Below are 16,843 nucleotides of genomic sequence, written 5' to 3'. Positions count from 1 at the left end.
GCCGGTTGAATTATCTAAATCTAATTAAATACTTACTTACTTACTTACTCCGTTGGCTCAACGACCCAAAATGTGTCTTGGCCTCCGACACGAGAGAGCGCCACTTTGCCCGATCTTAAATCTAATTAAGTACTTAAATTTTATTAATTATTTAAATCTAATTAATTATTTAAACCTTTACTTACTCTATCGGATGTCTTTCTCAGTTTTGTCGAACTGCATAAAATTGAAAAAAAACATCTATCAACATAAATAATTCAACTGCACCTTCCAAAAAACAACACTTACTCATAACCTGAAAATAATTAAAACCGGAATATTTTTTGCAAATAAAACTCATGAATCGTGAATAAATATTGTATTTATACATAATAATGTCGCAACAACACGTGGGGGCGAGCGCGGCGGCGTGCACGAGCACGTACTCGCACGTGCACGCACAACAATATCATATTTACAAGTTTACAAACAACGACAAATCATGTAGTTATACCACTTTTATTACTTAACTATAGTATTACACTTAACTGAAGATAGTATATTGAAAACCTGAGTAAATTTAACTCATTACTGTCCCACTGCTGGGCAAGGGTCTTCTCTTGAAATAAGGGAAGGATAGGCCGAGAATCCACTAACTTAATTTAAACAATTGCCCAAATTTTAAAAAGTAATTTCACCCCACACAACGACTATATAGGTCGAAGGTAGATGTGAGTTTGGGGTCTAAATTGACCCCACAAATAGCTCTATTAAGACCCCATACCCACGTAGGTACTTAAAAAACTAATATTTCTCGTAAAATTCCAATATTTTTCATAATAATAGTGATATAACCACATCACTTCGTCGTAAAGTCCCATACATTTTATTCTCATTCTATCCAAAGTCAACTAACGGAAGTGTTTAACAAAAATAATGTTTTAACAAACAATCTCATAACAGCAGACGATGTCAGTTAAGTTATAAATACCTGTCAGATAAGTTATCTTATAGATAACTTGATTCCACTGGATAAACTACCTGACACTTATTTAATACAACAAATCATTATATTTTTAAACAATTTTTAGATTTTCAAGTAATATTTAAGATTAACTTCGTAAAAAGTATCCTATATGTTAATACAGGTTATAAATTATCTGTGTGTCAAATTCATGAAAATCCATTCAATAGCTTTTTTGTATGAAAGAGTCTCACACATCTATCTATGGATTAACTGGTTTTTCACGCTTCAATGGCTGAAACACTGAAATCTTGCCAATTTAGCAAAAAATGTAGAAATTCTGCAATAAAACCAACATAAATCTTCTGCACAAAGTCTATCTACCTGTCATACTTTGATGTATTAACTGCAAAATCGATTTTTATAAAATTCAGCTTAGATTTACTTGAGAAAAAATCAAAAATAATTTACAGATTTATCAAAAAATCATTCTTCAAAGTTTTAAATAAGGTAGCTTAACTAAACCTACCAATATTATAAACCCGAAACTTAATTACTCTTTCACACAAAAACTACAAATCATATTTTGACATAATTTAGTACACATATAGTTTATAAACCGTATTAACACATAGGATACTTTTTACCTTTCGATCAAGTCACAGTAACAAACTAGTCTTATATATTTCTCCATTAACACATATTACTTCGTTCATATCATCACGGCTGTCCCACAGGGACGGGCAGTGATCGCTCGCCGCCCGACTTGGCTTACAATTATAATATATTATCTTATTCTATTTGATAATTATAAACATGCAGCGCCGCCCGGAGACTAGAAAGTATTGAGAAAATTATTTTTTGAAATAAAAGTGATATCTTTTGACAGAAGGATTTAAAAAGTAGGAGTAAAATTATTCTCAATGTAGAAATATAGGTGTTTTAAAGAAATAGGTATATATAGTGTATCTGACTGTTGATTATGAGATCTCAGATTCGATTCCCAGACCGAGCAAATTTACTTCTAATATATAAAATTCTAGCGTCACAGTTTTCGTTGCCATACTCCTCCGAAACGGCTTGACCGATTCTCATGAAATTTTGTGAACATATTGAGTAGGTCTGAGAATCGGCCAACATCTATTTTTCTAATCCCTAAGTGACACATTTTTTTTAATTATATGGCAAAACAGCGTTTGCCGGGTCAACTAGTTTTTATAATGTCGAGTGGTCAGGTGTAACATAAATATTTCGTTTTATCTGAGTTACGGAGATATACAATATTATGTTCCATACATCCCAACTTATTAGTCCCACACGGAAATCGAACCTGTGACCTCGTAAACAACAGTCGCATACACTACCTGTCTTTAAAAAACCATACAAAAAAGACAAAAAAATACATAAAAAAATTTTACATATTTATATAGTGAATTAATATTGTATATATATATAAGTAGTGTATAGTATATAAGAGGCTATGTACAGCGAGTGGGCGCCGCCGCGGTATGTACACAGTATAGTGATGACGTCACTACATAGGACTCAGTCTTTGCAACTAATAGCGTGATGTTATAGAGTACTTTACCAGACCGTCGTTAGGTAGTGTGGGTTCGAATCCAGGGATAAATATTGATATCCTACTAATATTATAAATGCGAAAGTTTGTGAGTATGTATTGATGTTTGTTACTGTTTCACGTGAATACTACTGAATCGTTTACGATGAAATTTGGTATGTAAGTAGCTGAAGACCCAGAATGACACATAGACTACTTTTATCCCGGAGTTCCTGAGAAATCGGGATTTACACGGGAAGAGTTTTGTTAGCATAAAAATAGCAGAAAATAAGCAGCAAAAATAAGGACAAAAAGTAAGTGATATGTTAAAAAACAGTATTGAAATTTAACCCATAACTGTCCCACTGCAGGACAAGGATCTCCCGTAATAAGGGAGGGGTTAGATCTTGAGTCCACCACGCTGACCAAGTGAGACTTTGTATACCTTCAAGAACTGTTCTAAACAACTCTCAGGCATGCGAGGTTACATCACGATGTTTTCCTTCACCGTTGTAACAAGTAATCATTATTAACTTTCGTATAGTAAAACATCAATATTTATTCCTTAAATCGAACCCTACATACATAAGTATGTCTTACAATAACAGTAGACTAGCCCAGCATATTATCCCACTAGTGGACAACACCACGCCATCACGCTAGCCCACAGTGTGGACAAACGTCGCTGCGTTTCAAGATCATTGTGTAACGCCGTTATGGAGACTGTTACATACATACATACATACATGTAAATTTATTTACTGTATGAATAACATTGAAAATTACGCTGAGATGACTTAGGATGCTATAGACTTTCTTAGCATTCCATAAGATGCTATAGTATTCCACGGCATACCATTAGATATCTTAGAATTTCATGCCATGCGATACTATAGAATTTCAATGTCATGGGATACCAAAGAATTTCATGACATATTATATATGGCATGGGATGCCAAAGTATTTAATGGCATGTCATGGGATACTACTGGATTCTAGAGCATGCTACGGGATGCCACAGAATTCTATAACATGCCATACGCATACATTACGGCATACTACCATATACCAAAGTTAGTCGCATTTGTTTGCCCATCATACCATTAGTAGAGTTAGTATATTGGTCTCCATAACCGCGCTACCCGTGTTCACATGATATTTGAACAAGTCTTATCACTTACAATACGATGGCAGTATAAGTTTAAAACTAAATTATCGACAAATATAACATGAATATAATAAAGCTGAAGAGTTTGTTTGTTTGAACGCGCTAATCTCAGGAACTACGGGTCCGATTTGAATTCTTTCAGTGTTAGATAGCCCATTTATCGAGGAAGGCTATAGGCTATATATCATCACGCTACGACCAATAGGAGCAGAGTACCAGTGATAAATGTTACAAAAACGGGGAAAATTATGATTCTCATGTGACGCAAGCAAAGTTGCGCGAGTCAGCTAGTATAACATACTAGCATTTGCCTGTGTCTTAGGACAAAATTTTTAAACAAACTTTCATCCCCTATTATATTCCCTTGGGGGTGGAATTGATCAAAATCCTTTCTTAGCGGATGTCTACGTTATAACATGTACCTGCATGTCAAATGTCAGCTCGATCCGTCCAGTGGTTTGTGCTGTGCGTTGATAGATCACTATGTCAGTCAGTCACCTTTAAGTTATTAAGTTACTAGCTGACCCGCGCAACTTTGCTTGCGTCAGATAAGAGTGAATGGGTCAAAATTTTCCCCGTTTTTGTAACATTTTTTACTTGTACTCTGCTGCTATTGGTCGTAACGTGATGATATATAGCCTATTAGTATAGATAACCTTCCTCGATAAATGGGCTATCTAACACTTCAGCTTTATAATATTAGTATAGATATCTATACTAATATTATAAAGCTGAAGAGTTTGTTTGTTTGTTTGTTTGTTTGTTTGTTTGTTTGTTTGAACGCGCTAATCTCAGGAACTACTGGTCCGGTTTGAAAAATTCTTTCAGTGTTAGATAGTCCATTTATTGAGGAAGGCTATAGGCTATATATCATCACGCTACGACCAATAGGAGTAGAGTAACAGTGAAAAATGTTGCAAAAACGGGGAAAATTATGATTATCTTAAGTGACGCAAGCGAAGTTGCGCGGGTCAGCTAGTAATATATATATTTAGACTAGATTTCTGCCTGCGGCTTTGACTGCGCGGTATCTTACTCCCTTGAGAGGGGGAATGTCCAAAAATCATCTCTTTTCTCCTCTACACTTGCTAAGGTATCTTCATAGCAAATGTCAAGTTTGTACGCTCAGTAGTTTCGACTGTGCGTTGTACATCAGTCAGTCAGTAACGGAAGAGTTTTATATAATACTGATTTTCATGAAATTTAACATATAAATAGTTAAAGACCTGAGTTCAAATATAGACTAGTTAATTTAAAAAAAAATCAACCCTTAAGTGTTTCAAATAGGGGTGAATCTATACTAATATTATAAAGCTGAAGAATTTGTTTGTTTGTTTGAACGCGCTAATCTCAGGAACTACTGATCCGATTTGAAAAATTCTTTCAGTATTAGCTAGCCCATTAATCGAGGAAGACTATAGGCTATATATCATCACGCTATGACCAATAGGAGCAGAGTACCAGTGAAAAATGTTACAAAAACGGTGACAATTATGATTCTCTTATGTGACGCAAGCGAAGTTGCGCGGGTCAGCTAGTGTATAATATTTATCGATAATTTAGTCTTAATATTTTGAGATATTTAATCTTTGAGACATATTTTTCACATTTATGCATATTTTAGTGATATTATTCTTATTAATATTTGTTATATACATACAAAATATACATCTATACTAATATTATAAAGCTGAAGAGTTTGTTTGAACGCGCTAATCTCAGGAACTACTGGTGCGAATTAAATAATTATTTTACTGTTGGATAGCCTATTTATTGAAGGCTATACTACTATAGGCTATATATCATCACGCTACGACCAATAGGAGCAGAGTACCAGTGAAAAATGTTACAAAAACGGGGGAAAATATAACCCATTCTCTCTTATGTGACGCAAGCGAAGTTGCGAGGGTCAGCTAGTATGTATATAAACAATTATTAATAAGGACAACATGACAATACAAGTGTTAACGGGAATGAATTATCTTTCATACATAGTTCCATACATTTGAATGTTATTAAATTCTAAAATGTATAATTTCAAATTGTTATTTGGTTCAATAGTTAGAAAAATTTCGGTCACAGTGATGGGGATCATTTTCAGTAACATATTTTTATGCTAAAGTTTTATCAAAATTGATATAGTGGTTAAACTATTTAAACGCAAAAGAAGGACAAATTTTTGCATTGGTCATATTGAAAGCCAGTTACCCAGTTTATACATATATTTATATTTCATATATTTTAAAAAGACAACTCTCGCTCTAAGAATTGCTCTTGTGTCGCGGGGACTTTTACAATCATACAAACAACGGATACAAAGCACAACCAGACCCGAAACAATTATTTGTGGATCGCACAAATAATTGTTCCTGGGAATCGAATCCACGACCTTCCGACGCAGTGGTAGCGGCGTGGCGACCTACACCACTGCGCCACGGAGGCACAAAAGTCCCCGCGACACAAGAGCAATTCTTAGTGCGGGAGTTGTCTTTTAAAATAAAATAAAAAATGAAATTAAGAAAAATTATGTAATCCATAATTATTTTATAAATAAAAAAGTGACTGTATCCTTCTTTTACGACATAACTGCTATACCGATTTTGATAAAATCTACCAAAGAGATAGATAATATTATGGAGAAAGACACTCTATACACTGCCGGCATAAGTTATCAAGCCAAAAACAACGTATTTCAAAATTTTCGTCACATTTTTTTGACCGGAGCATCGAACTTTGAACCAAACAACAATTGTTACGTCACAGTCGTTTATATTGATTACAATATATCAAATATTATTTACAATTAATATTATTTATATATAATAATATTATTATATATCGTGTAGTGTGGGACGAGATGTCCAACAGTGGGATTGATCACTTTAGTAAGAGATAGATAATGTGGTTAGATTATTGAGAACGGAATTTAATCGATGATGAAAAATGAGAGTTTTTCAGCAGTGAGACTAAACTGTACAAAGAAATAGAGCTACTGTAGTTAGAATATTGAAAACGGAATTTAACTTAAGATGAAAAAGTAGTGTAACAATTGATAAGTATACAAGATCTTTGCGAGAATCATCTTCTTATCGTATGGTTAGTAGTCAACCTAGTGTCAAATTAGTTCAAGCCGCAGCCTTTGACATGGCTTAACCACTGTTATCTTATTGACAACAACCGGGACCGCCTTTTTACGTGCCCTCCGAAGCACGGAGACGCCCAGTTCAAATACCACTATACGGTCACCCATCTATGGAGTGACCGCGCCAAGGATTGCTTAACCCACAGATCGTTTACCGACCGGTGAGCGCAACTGGCTATGAGCGCCTCAAATGTGAAGATGTAAGACTGTGTTTATGTTAGTCTAACCTACAGTTTCTGAGGTACATTTAGCGGTAGTTTATCTATTCAATAGCGTTTAAACTCATATAAAAAAACGCTATTGAATAGATAAACTACCGCTAAATGTACCTCAGAAAAATTATGTATAAGAAATTTTGTATCTGTAAGTCGGTCTGTGTCATCACAACTTCAAAATTCATGAACTAATAACAATTAACTTCAATATTTATCTCTTACTAAAGCTAAATTAAGTCCCACATTCGATTTCCGTCTCACACAGCACGTTAGTCGAAACAAATAATTATTACTTACTATTAATCTATATGATACAAACTTGAGATCATAGGAATTGTAGGGGGGAGAATAGGGGGCATATGGGGGAGTAGGGGGTCGTTCGAGAACTATTTATTGTTAAGTGTTGAAGTAGGTGACTGGTAAGTCGGTGACCGACTTTAAACAATGAGTGATTTTGAAGTCGATGATAGACTTCTGTTTGATAAAGGAAAAAATCTTGATGTTTAACTATATGATTGTCTATAACATAAATTTTGAGACACGGATTTTTATTGTAAAACCCGACTTTTTAATCAATTTTTTAAAAGTCGGTATCCGACTTTAAATAGGCCGAGTTTTTCAGTAATCGATCTTAAATCGGCCGAGTTTTTCAGTAATCAATCTCAAATCGGCTGAGTTTTTCAGTAATCAATCTTAAATCGACTGAGTTTGTCAGCAACCGACTTTAAATAGTAACCGACTTCAAATAGGTCGAGCTTTAGTCTATAACCGACTTTAAATCAGTCTAAATTTAACAACTGAACTTTTAAATACTTATTTTCCTTACAACTTTGTAATTCAACATTTTTAAATCAATGACCAACATTAATCAATATAAATCAAAATTATAATTATTACAACAATTTATGAAATTTCCTTCAAATTTCATACAAAAATCCCCCTTATTCCGACAACACCAGTCACCTACATCAACGGACAACGGTCAGTGAAGGACAATAAGGAGAGAGTCAGGACAACAGAGAGTTAGGACAACATTTAGAATGCACTTTGTCACGAGCGTCTATGTTTAACAACCGTCACGGCGCCACTTAACGGGACCCGTCGCTTCTGCAAATAAAATAATTTATATTAGGTCGGGGAAAAAGTCTTTTCGCATTATAGTATGTATGAACTTGTATTAAATCTTTTTTCTACACAAAAAAGCTCGATATTTGGGTACCTCACGAGCTCACTGAAAAAAACCTAATGAACCGTGTACTCATTTGTGATTGTTGAAGCCAAAGAGATGGTATTACAAGTTCATACATACTATAATGCGAAAACATTTTTTCTCCGACCTAATATTAAAATATTATAATTCTATACGAATATAATTTTCCATTATACATAGGGTTCTCAAGGAAGGTTCACGTCAGAAATGCGACTGGTTTTTTATCGTATGGTTAGTGGTCAACCTACTGTCAAAGTTGTTCAAGCCGCGTCTTTGAAATGGCTTAACGACTGTTATCTTAATTGACAACAACCGGGACCGATTTTAATGTGCTCTCCGAAGCACGGAGACGCCCAGTCCAAATACCACTATGTGGTCACCCATCTACGGTATGACCGCGCCAAGGTTTGCTTTATCCACAGATCGTTTACCGACCGGTGAGCGCAACTGACTGTGGGCGCTTCAACCAAATCGAATAAAAATGCACGAAGACATACATTTAGCGGTAGTTTATCTACTCAATAGCGTTTTTTATATGAGTTGAAACGCTATAGAATAGATAAACTACCGCTAAATTTATCTCAGAAACCGGGAGTTAGTGGTAGAAGTAGTAGTTAGTTATATTGTGGTACTAACTTGTGTGTGCGCGGGGCTCACGCGTAGGTGTTGGGGCTGTGTCCGCGGCTGCCGGAGCCCGAGCCCGAGCCCGAGCCCGACCCGTACGGCGCCTCCAGTCTACACACATAATATAATATTAAATATATAACAATGTAAATAGCAGTGACAGCCGAGTGGTTAAGTTAGTACCTCCCACGCAAGTGGTCGACGGTTCGAACGAGGCAACACACCTATGACTTTTCCAAGTGATGTGTGTATTACAAATAATTATCACTTGTACCAACGGTGAAAGAAAACATTGTAAGTTGTCTTGCCTAAAAAATAGATTAATACATTTATTGAGGGCATGTAGAGTCCACAACCCGCAGTTGGCTAACGTGGTAGACTCAAGGTCCTTCCCCAGGAGTGGGGCAGTATTAAGTTAAATTGATTATTATTTATTATAGTTAATTATAGAAGGTGTACCGGTAGTCGTGCGGCGGGTGGTGGTGTCGGAACAGGTAGTCGTGCGGGCGGCGCGGCGACGGCGCCGGCGACGTGCTGGCGCTGCGCGAGCTGCCCGCGCCCGACCCGCTGCCCACGCGAGACACTGCACACATACACACATGTTAATAATTATTATAACTCATCATCATCATCATCATAACTCATCATCATCACCACTCATCATCATCATAACTCATCCTCATCATAACTCATCCTCATCAGTCATCCTAAATCATCATTATACCTCGTCATCATAACTCATCATCATCATCACTCATCATCATCATAACTCATCATCATCATAACTCATCATCATCATAATTCATCATCATCATAACTCATCATCATCATAACTCATCATCATCATCACTCATCATCATCATAACTCATCATCATCATAACTCATCATCATCATAACTCATCCTCATCAGTCATCCTAACTCATCATTATACCTCGTCATCATAACTCATCATCATCATCACTCATCATCATCATAACTCATCATCATCATAACTCATCATCATCATAACTCATCATCATCATCACTCATCATCATCATAACTCATCATCATCATAACTCATCATCATCATAACTCATCATCATCATAATTCATCATCATCATAACTCATCATCATCATAATTCATCATCATCATAACTCATCCTCATCAGTCATCCTAAATCATCATTATACCTCGTCATCATAACTCATCATCATCACCACTCATCATCATCATAACTCATCATCATCATAACTCATCATCATCATAATTCATCATCATCATAACTCATCATCATCATAATTCATCATCATCATAACTCATCCTCATCAGTCATCCTAAATCATCATTATACCTCGTCATCATAACTCATCATCATCACCACTCATCATCATCATAACTCATCCTCATCATAACTCATCATCATCATAACTCATCATCATCATCACTCATCATCATCATAACTCATCATCATCATAACTCATCATCATCATAACTCATCATCATCATAATTCATCATCATCATAACTCATCATCATCATAATTCATCATCATCATAACTCATCATCATCATAACTCATCCTCATCAGTCATCCTAACTCATCATTATACCTCGTCATCATAACTCATCATCATCATCACTCATCATCATCATAACTCATCATCATCATAACTCATCATCATCATAACTCATCATCATCATCACTCATCATCATCATAACTCATCATCATCATAACTCATCATCATCATAACTCATCCTCATCAGTCATCCTAACTCATCATTATACCTCGTCATCATAACTCATCATCATCATCACTCATCATCATCATAACTCATCATCATCATAACTCATCATCATCATAACTCATCATCATCATCACTCATCATCATCATAACTCATCATCATCATAACTCATCATCATCATAACTCATCATCATCATAATTCATCATCATCATAACTCATCATCATCATAATTCATCATCATCATAACTCATCCTCATCAGTCATCCTAACTCATCATTATACCTCGTCATCATAACTCATCATCATCATAACTCATCATCATCATAACTCATCATCATCATAACTCATCATCATCATCACTCATCATCATTATAACTCATCATCATCATCATCATAACTCATCATCATCATAACTCATCATCATCATAACTCATCATCATCATAACTCATCCTCATCAGTCATCCTAACTCATCATTATACCTCGTCATCATAACTCATCATCATCATCACTCATCATCATCATAACTCATCATCATCATAACTCATCATCATCATAACTCATCATCATCATCACTCATCATCATCATAATTCATCATCATCATAACTCATCATCATCATAACTCATCATCATCATAATTCATCCTCATCATAACTCATCCTCATCAGTCATCCTAACTCATCATTATACCTCGTCATCATAACTCATCATCATCATCATAATTCATCATCATCATAACTCATCATCATCATCACTCATCATCATCATAACTCATCATCATCATAACTCATCATCATCATCACTCATCATCATCATCACTCATCATCATCATCACTCATCATCATCATCACTCATCATCATCATCACTCATCATCATTCATCATCACTCTTACTAAAAAAATCATCAAAATCAAACGATCTTATTAATAAAAGATACAAGAAACAAAACTATACAGACGAATTGATAAACTTCTCATTACTAAAAGTTAGTTAAAGAGTCACAATTATTCACCTGATATTGAAATTATTTAGAAAACGGTACATAATCAGGCTGAAAATGAATAATAATAATAATATACAGAGTACTCACACGCTAGGTGTGGCGGGGGTGTGTGCAGGTCGGGGTGTCGCGGAGCCGCGCTAGCACCCGCGCCCGGCGACGCGCTCGACCTGCTGCGGTTACTGCCTGCAATGTACATACATACATCTATATTAATAATTTCGTCAAGGGATACGGTACACTCGAATGAAACTTTACCTCAATAATAAAACATAAAAAAATAATGATTTCGAGTCGACAACACATATCCGCAAAATTCGGATTGTCCAGTATTTTGTTAAATTCTAATGTGTTGACAGACGAATCACAGTCGCCATCTTGGGTTTTTCAATAACAGCCATAAAATTACGAGTAAGTCCGGTGGGACAGATAACCGACACGACCAGTGAGAGGTCAGGCGCAGGACCATAGGCGACACGTGCTCTCCGACGCGACCTCAACTTCCTAACTCCGGGAAATTTCTAAGAAATCCTTAACAGAACTCTCAAGACTTTTTTTTGGTCCGAGCTAGGATTTGAACCCGAGAGCTCTCGCACGATAGCCGCATATACTATCAACCGCGCCACAGAGGCAGCTCAAATACCACTATTCAGTCACCCATCTATGTTATGACCTCGACTGACTCAGCTTTATAATATTAATACAGATTACGGGAATTAACTATTCAGCTTTATAATATGAGTAAAGACAGTGTGACGTGTTACCTGCGCACTGCACATGCATATGCAACTGCATGTCGCCGTGGTCTGGGCCGGCGCCGCGCCACACGAGCGCGCTGTTGAGCACGTTGCCGTGCGCCGCCGTGTCGCGAGACATGTTGCCTGCGCCTGTCGCGCCCGTCGCGGCGACAGCGGCGCGGGACCCGAACGACGAGTACGCTGGAATAAGTGTAATAGATTTTAACCCTAGTGACTGCGCAAGTGACTGTCACTTCTAATAGGGCGAGTTCGTAAATACTATAGTTGGGCCATTACAAACGTGCGAGCTGTGCTATATTTTCCTAGCAGAAATTGGAAAGGATTTGCGACATCACGGCAGACCACATGCTGCCAATTTTATTTATTTTACATTTAAATATATTACGGCTTTTATATTTTAATATACAAGGCTTGTTTCCACCCAAACAAGGGAGGAGTTAGGCTTTGAGTCCAGCACGCTAACCAAGGGCCGGTCAATAATTAAATTATTTTTAGTCGCTTAACGTCAATTCGGCTGTACCTATTTAAATGAAAATTTGGTAAAGTCACAGATCATATAGTAGACCACAACATATGGTACTATTTATACACAGACAAAGCTATATATATAAGTAATTGTAAGTACAACATACCTCGTATGACGGACAGTTCGATGGCGGCTCTCAGTTCATCGTCGTCTGCTCTACTCCGTAGACACGACATCGCCTGTAAAATAACAATACATAATTATAATGGAAATTATATATATCAGTAGTTGTCACTTGTTACAACGGTGAAGGAAAACATCGTGATGCAACCTTGCATGTCTGAGAGTTGTTTAGAACAGTTCTTGAAGGTATGCAAAGTCCCCGCACCTGGCCAGTGTGGTGGACTCAAGGTCTAATACTTCCCTAATTACGGGAGGAGACCCTTGCCCAGCAGTGGGACATCAATGGGTTAAATTATTTATATAACTCAAAGGTGACTGACTGACATAGTGATGTATCAACGCACAGCACAAACCACTGGACGGATCGAGCTGACATTTGTCATGCAGGTACATGTTATGACGTAGACATCCGCTAAGAAAGGATTTTGATCAATTCTACTTTAAAGGAGATAAAATAGGGGATGAAAGTTTGTATAAATCTTCTTAGATTTTCGACTGATTGAACTGAAATGAACCCAGATTCACACATAGGATACTTTTTACTATGGGAAGCCTTGTCGTGGACAAAGTCGAGTACAGAAGCTAGTTAAGTATAACTTCGTAAAAACTGAACATTGTTGGGCATTATTTCATTTTAATTTTTAGTGTAATTTTTATTTAATTATTGAATTCCAATCAAAAGGTAATTTTTAATTAACTTAATGTAATTTATAATTTCACTAACATTATATTATTAAGCACAATGGTTTATAAATTTTTTTGGACAATAAGTCAGCAAATAGATGATTATTATTGTTAAGTGCGAGTAAACATACCTGCGCGTGTTCCCTCGGTTGTCGACTGGCGTGTGTGCCGGCTCTCTGCGCGCGGGACCCTACACACAAACATACACACATTATTACATTTACATACATAACATCACGCTTGCAACTCAACAGTGGGTGTAAACGGGCTGATTAGATAGATAGATAGATAGAGGATAGTGATCTAGTATAACACACAGTACTCACCGGGTCTGGGCGTGTGCGTGGCGCCGTCTCCCAGGTCTAGCTGCAACACTCCACCACCGCTGTACTCTGTAACAATTACTATTATTATATCACATATAATACGTAATAGATATGACAGCCTCCGTGGCGCAGTGGCTGAGGTGGTCGCCACGCCACTAGTAGTGTGTGGGGAGGTCGTGAGTTCGATGCCCACTAGTGTCGTGTCGTGTCGTGTCGTTTCGTGTCGTGTGGTGTTTAGCTGTATCGCGTCGTGTTGTGTTGTGTCGTGTCGGTAGAGTCGTGTCGTGTCGCGAGTGTCGTGTCTGTCGTGACGTGTCGATAGTGTCGTGCCGCGTCGTGTTGTGTCGTGTGGTGGTACTGACCCCAGGGCGTGAGTCGGAAGTAGTCGCGGGCGGTGAGCAGGTGCGTGTTGGCGTTGGGCGCCATGGCCACGTCGGGCACGGCCGCCGACAGCCGCCCGCCGCGCGCCCCGCACTCCGACACCGACTGTCTGTACACAACGACAAAACAAACTTATTATATGTATATACATAAGACATAATGTTAGTTGAAAAATGTCGCCGACACGGAGACATATGTCGGCGGATTGTGGAATTAAAAGAGTGATGTAGGCGACGTTATCCTAAAATAAACTTGGTCAACAATATAAAGACTAGTTTAGAAACAAATTGCCGACACGATTTGGAAAATAAGAATTATGCAAGCGACATTATCCTGAAATAAATCTGGTCAACAATTTAAAGTTGTAAAGTTTAGAAATATATTTGCCGACACGCTGACATGAGTCGGTGGAATACTTAAAAAAACATGTTGGCGACATTGTTGAAAAGAAAATCTGGTCAGTGAACTGTCAACTGGTTAAGACATAAAGTCGCCGCTGTCATATGTCGGCAAATTTTAACAAAGTATTCTGCAGCTGCGAATTGAAAAACTCTTTTACTGATGGATAGCCTATTTATCGAGGAAGGCTATAGGCTATATAACATCACGCTATGACATTATGAGCGGATCACCAAGACCATTAGGAGCGGAGTAGCAACGAAAAATGTTACAAAAACGGGGAACACTCTGACCCATTCACTCTTATGTGACGCAAGCGAAGTTGCGCGGGTTAGCTAGTTAATGAAACAATTAAATATAATTATAATTACCTGTGCGGCGCGGTGTCAGCAGATCTGGTAGGTACCTCTCGTCGACACGTGCCCGCGCGGGAGTTATCTGAACAAATATAACAAATTATATATTATATACAGTCAACCTGGCTAACTTTGTATCATTTGGGTAACATTGACAGTAGGAATATGAACTAGTTTCCATTATTTTTTCATATGAAACCAACGCAATTGATAAAGGTTTATTTTAGTTTTGCAAACTTTTATCAATTGTGTTGGTTTCATATAAAAAATAATCGGAACCAGTTCAAATTACCACTGTCAATGTTACCCAAATGATACAAAGTTACCCAGATTGACCTTAGTTTACTTGTCAAAATATGGTGAAAGTTATGAGGATAGATATATACGGAAGGATGTATAATAATAATATATGTATAAACACATAAAAAATATCATATGACTGACCGTTAGGTATGTGCAGCAGGCTGCCGGCGGACGCACACCGCACTGAACCACTGCCGCTCAGTGTACTGAAACAATAATATATAATTAACATACAAATTATTATGATAAACTAAGAGACACTTACAGATAAGTGTTGAATAAACTATCTAATACATAAATTGACGGCTAAATGTATAAAACTATATATTTCAATATCAGAATACCAAACCTTAATAAGGTGTCTTTTTTCTATACCGAACTATATTTTTTACAAAAGTAGATTTAGTTTTTAAAATCCTTGATTATAATTTTTTATATTTATTTTCCACTGTTTTATTTAAAGGTGCTCCCAAACAGCAGTTATATAACGTAATACAATACTGCGTAACATGATAACAAAACAATTTTAATAAAATTTTAAAACAAATTTGATTAAAAACAAATGTCATAAGTCAGTTACAAAATCAAATCATTCAAATGTGAATGGCTGGAACGATTTTACTAAATCTTTTTGTGTTGTATTTGTTATTATTAGGAGAAGGTTCTTACGGAAAAAAATATTAAGAAAATCTCTCAGAAATATTGAAAATAGACATTTAATTTTGCATATTCTAAAAAACACGCGTAACGAATGTCAATGTCATTAACAGCCATAGAGTATATTGAAAGAGCATCGTTTGTTCGGACACGTGGTTACTAAGGCGGTACGAAGTTTGCCGGGTCAGATATTTTTAAATGTCAGTGTTTCATCCCAGTGGGACGAAATACTAAACTAGCCGGTGACGCCTAGGGCGGCTTCTCGTGTTATATAAGTATATAAGTGTATATGTATGTACATATGTACTCACCGGCAGCACTCCTGCTGCTGGTCCCTGCGCCAGCGCCAGCGCTCGGCGGCGCTCGCGTCCCACGACTCCGCCGGCTCGGGGGCCGCCTCCTGTTATATATAAGTGTCTATGTATGTACTCACCGGCAGCACTCCTGCTGCTGGTCCCTGCGCCAGCGCCAGCGCTCGGCGGCGCTCGCCTCCCACGACTCCGCCGGCTCGGGGGCCGCCTCCTGTTATATATAAGTGTCTATGTATGTACTCACCGGCAGCACTCCTGCTGCTGGTCCCTGCGCCAGCGCCAGCGCTCGGCGGCGCTCGCCTCCCACGACTCCGCCGGCTCGGGGGCCGCCTCCTGTTATATATAAGTGTCTATGTATGTACTCACCGGCAGCACTCCTGCTGCTGGTCCCGCCTCCAGCGCCAGCGCTCGGCGGCGCTCGCCTCCCACGA

At 37.6% G+C, this 16,843-nt stretch overlaps 1 protein-coding gene across 1 annotated transcript; it reads right to left on the bottom strand.

The window, feature by feature from the left end:
• Positions 1-343: 343 nt before the first annotated feature.
• Positions 344-16,496, bottom strand: LOC142985425 (uncharacterized). Its single transcript, XM_076133586.1, has 12 exons — positions 16,413-16,496; positions 15,586-15,650; positions 15,157-15,223; positions 14,368-14,495; positions 14,006-14,071; positions 13,811-13,869; positions 12,979-13,051; positions 12,353-12,526; positions 11,679-11,774; positions 9,320-9,443; positions 8,873-8,971; positions 344-8,133 (listed from the first exon to the last, which is right to left on the bottom strand). Exons 4-11 carry the CDS (start codon positions 14,429-14,431, stop codon positions 8,890-8,892), a joined length of 738 nt encoding a protein of 245 aa, XP_075989701.1. The 5' UTR covers positions 14,432-14,495; positions 15,157-15,223; positions 15,586-15,650; positions 16,413-16,496; the 3' UTR covers positions 344-8,133; positions 8,873-8,889.
• Positions 16,497-16,843: the final 347 nt, after the last annotated feature.

The sequence above is a fragment of the Anticarsia gemmatalis genome, chromosome 30, assembly GCF_050436995.1.
Source record: "Anticarsia gemmatalis isolate Benzon Research Colony breed Stoneville strain chromosome 30, ilAntGemm2 primary, whole genome shotgun sequence".
In the NCBI taxonomy this organism is placed as follows: Eukaryota; Metazoa; Arthropoda; class Insecta; order Lepidoptera; family Erebidae; genus Anticarsia; species Anticarsia gemmatalis.
This window is presented reverse-complemented; position numbering and strand designations above follow the sequence as displayed.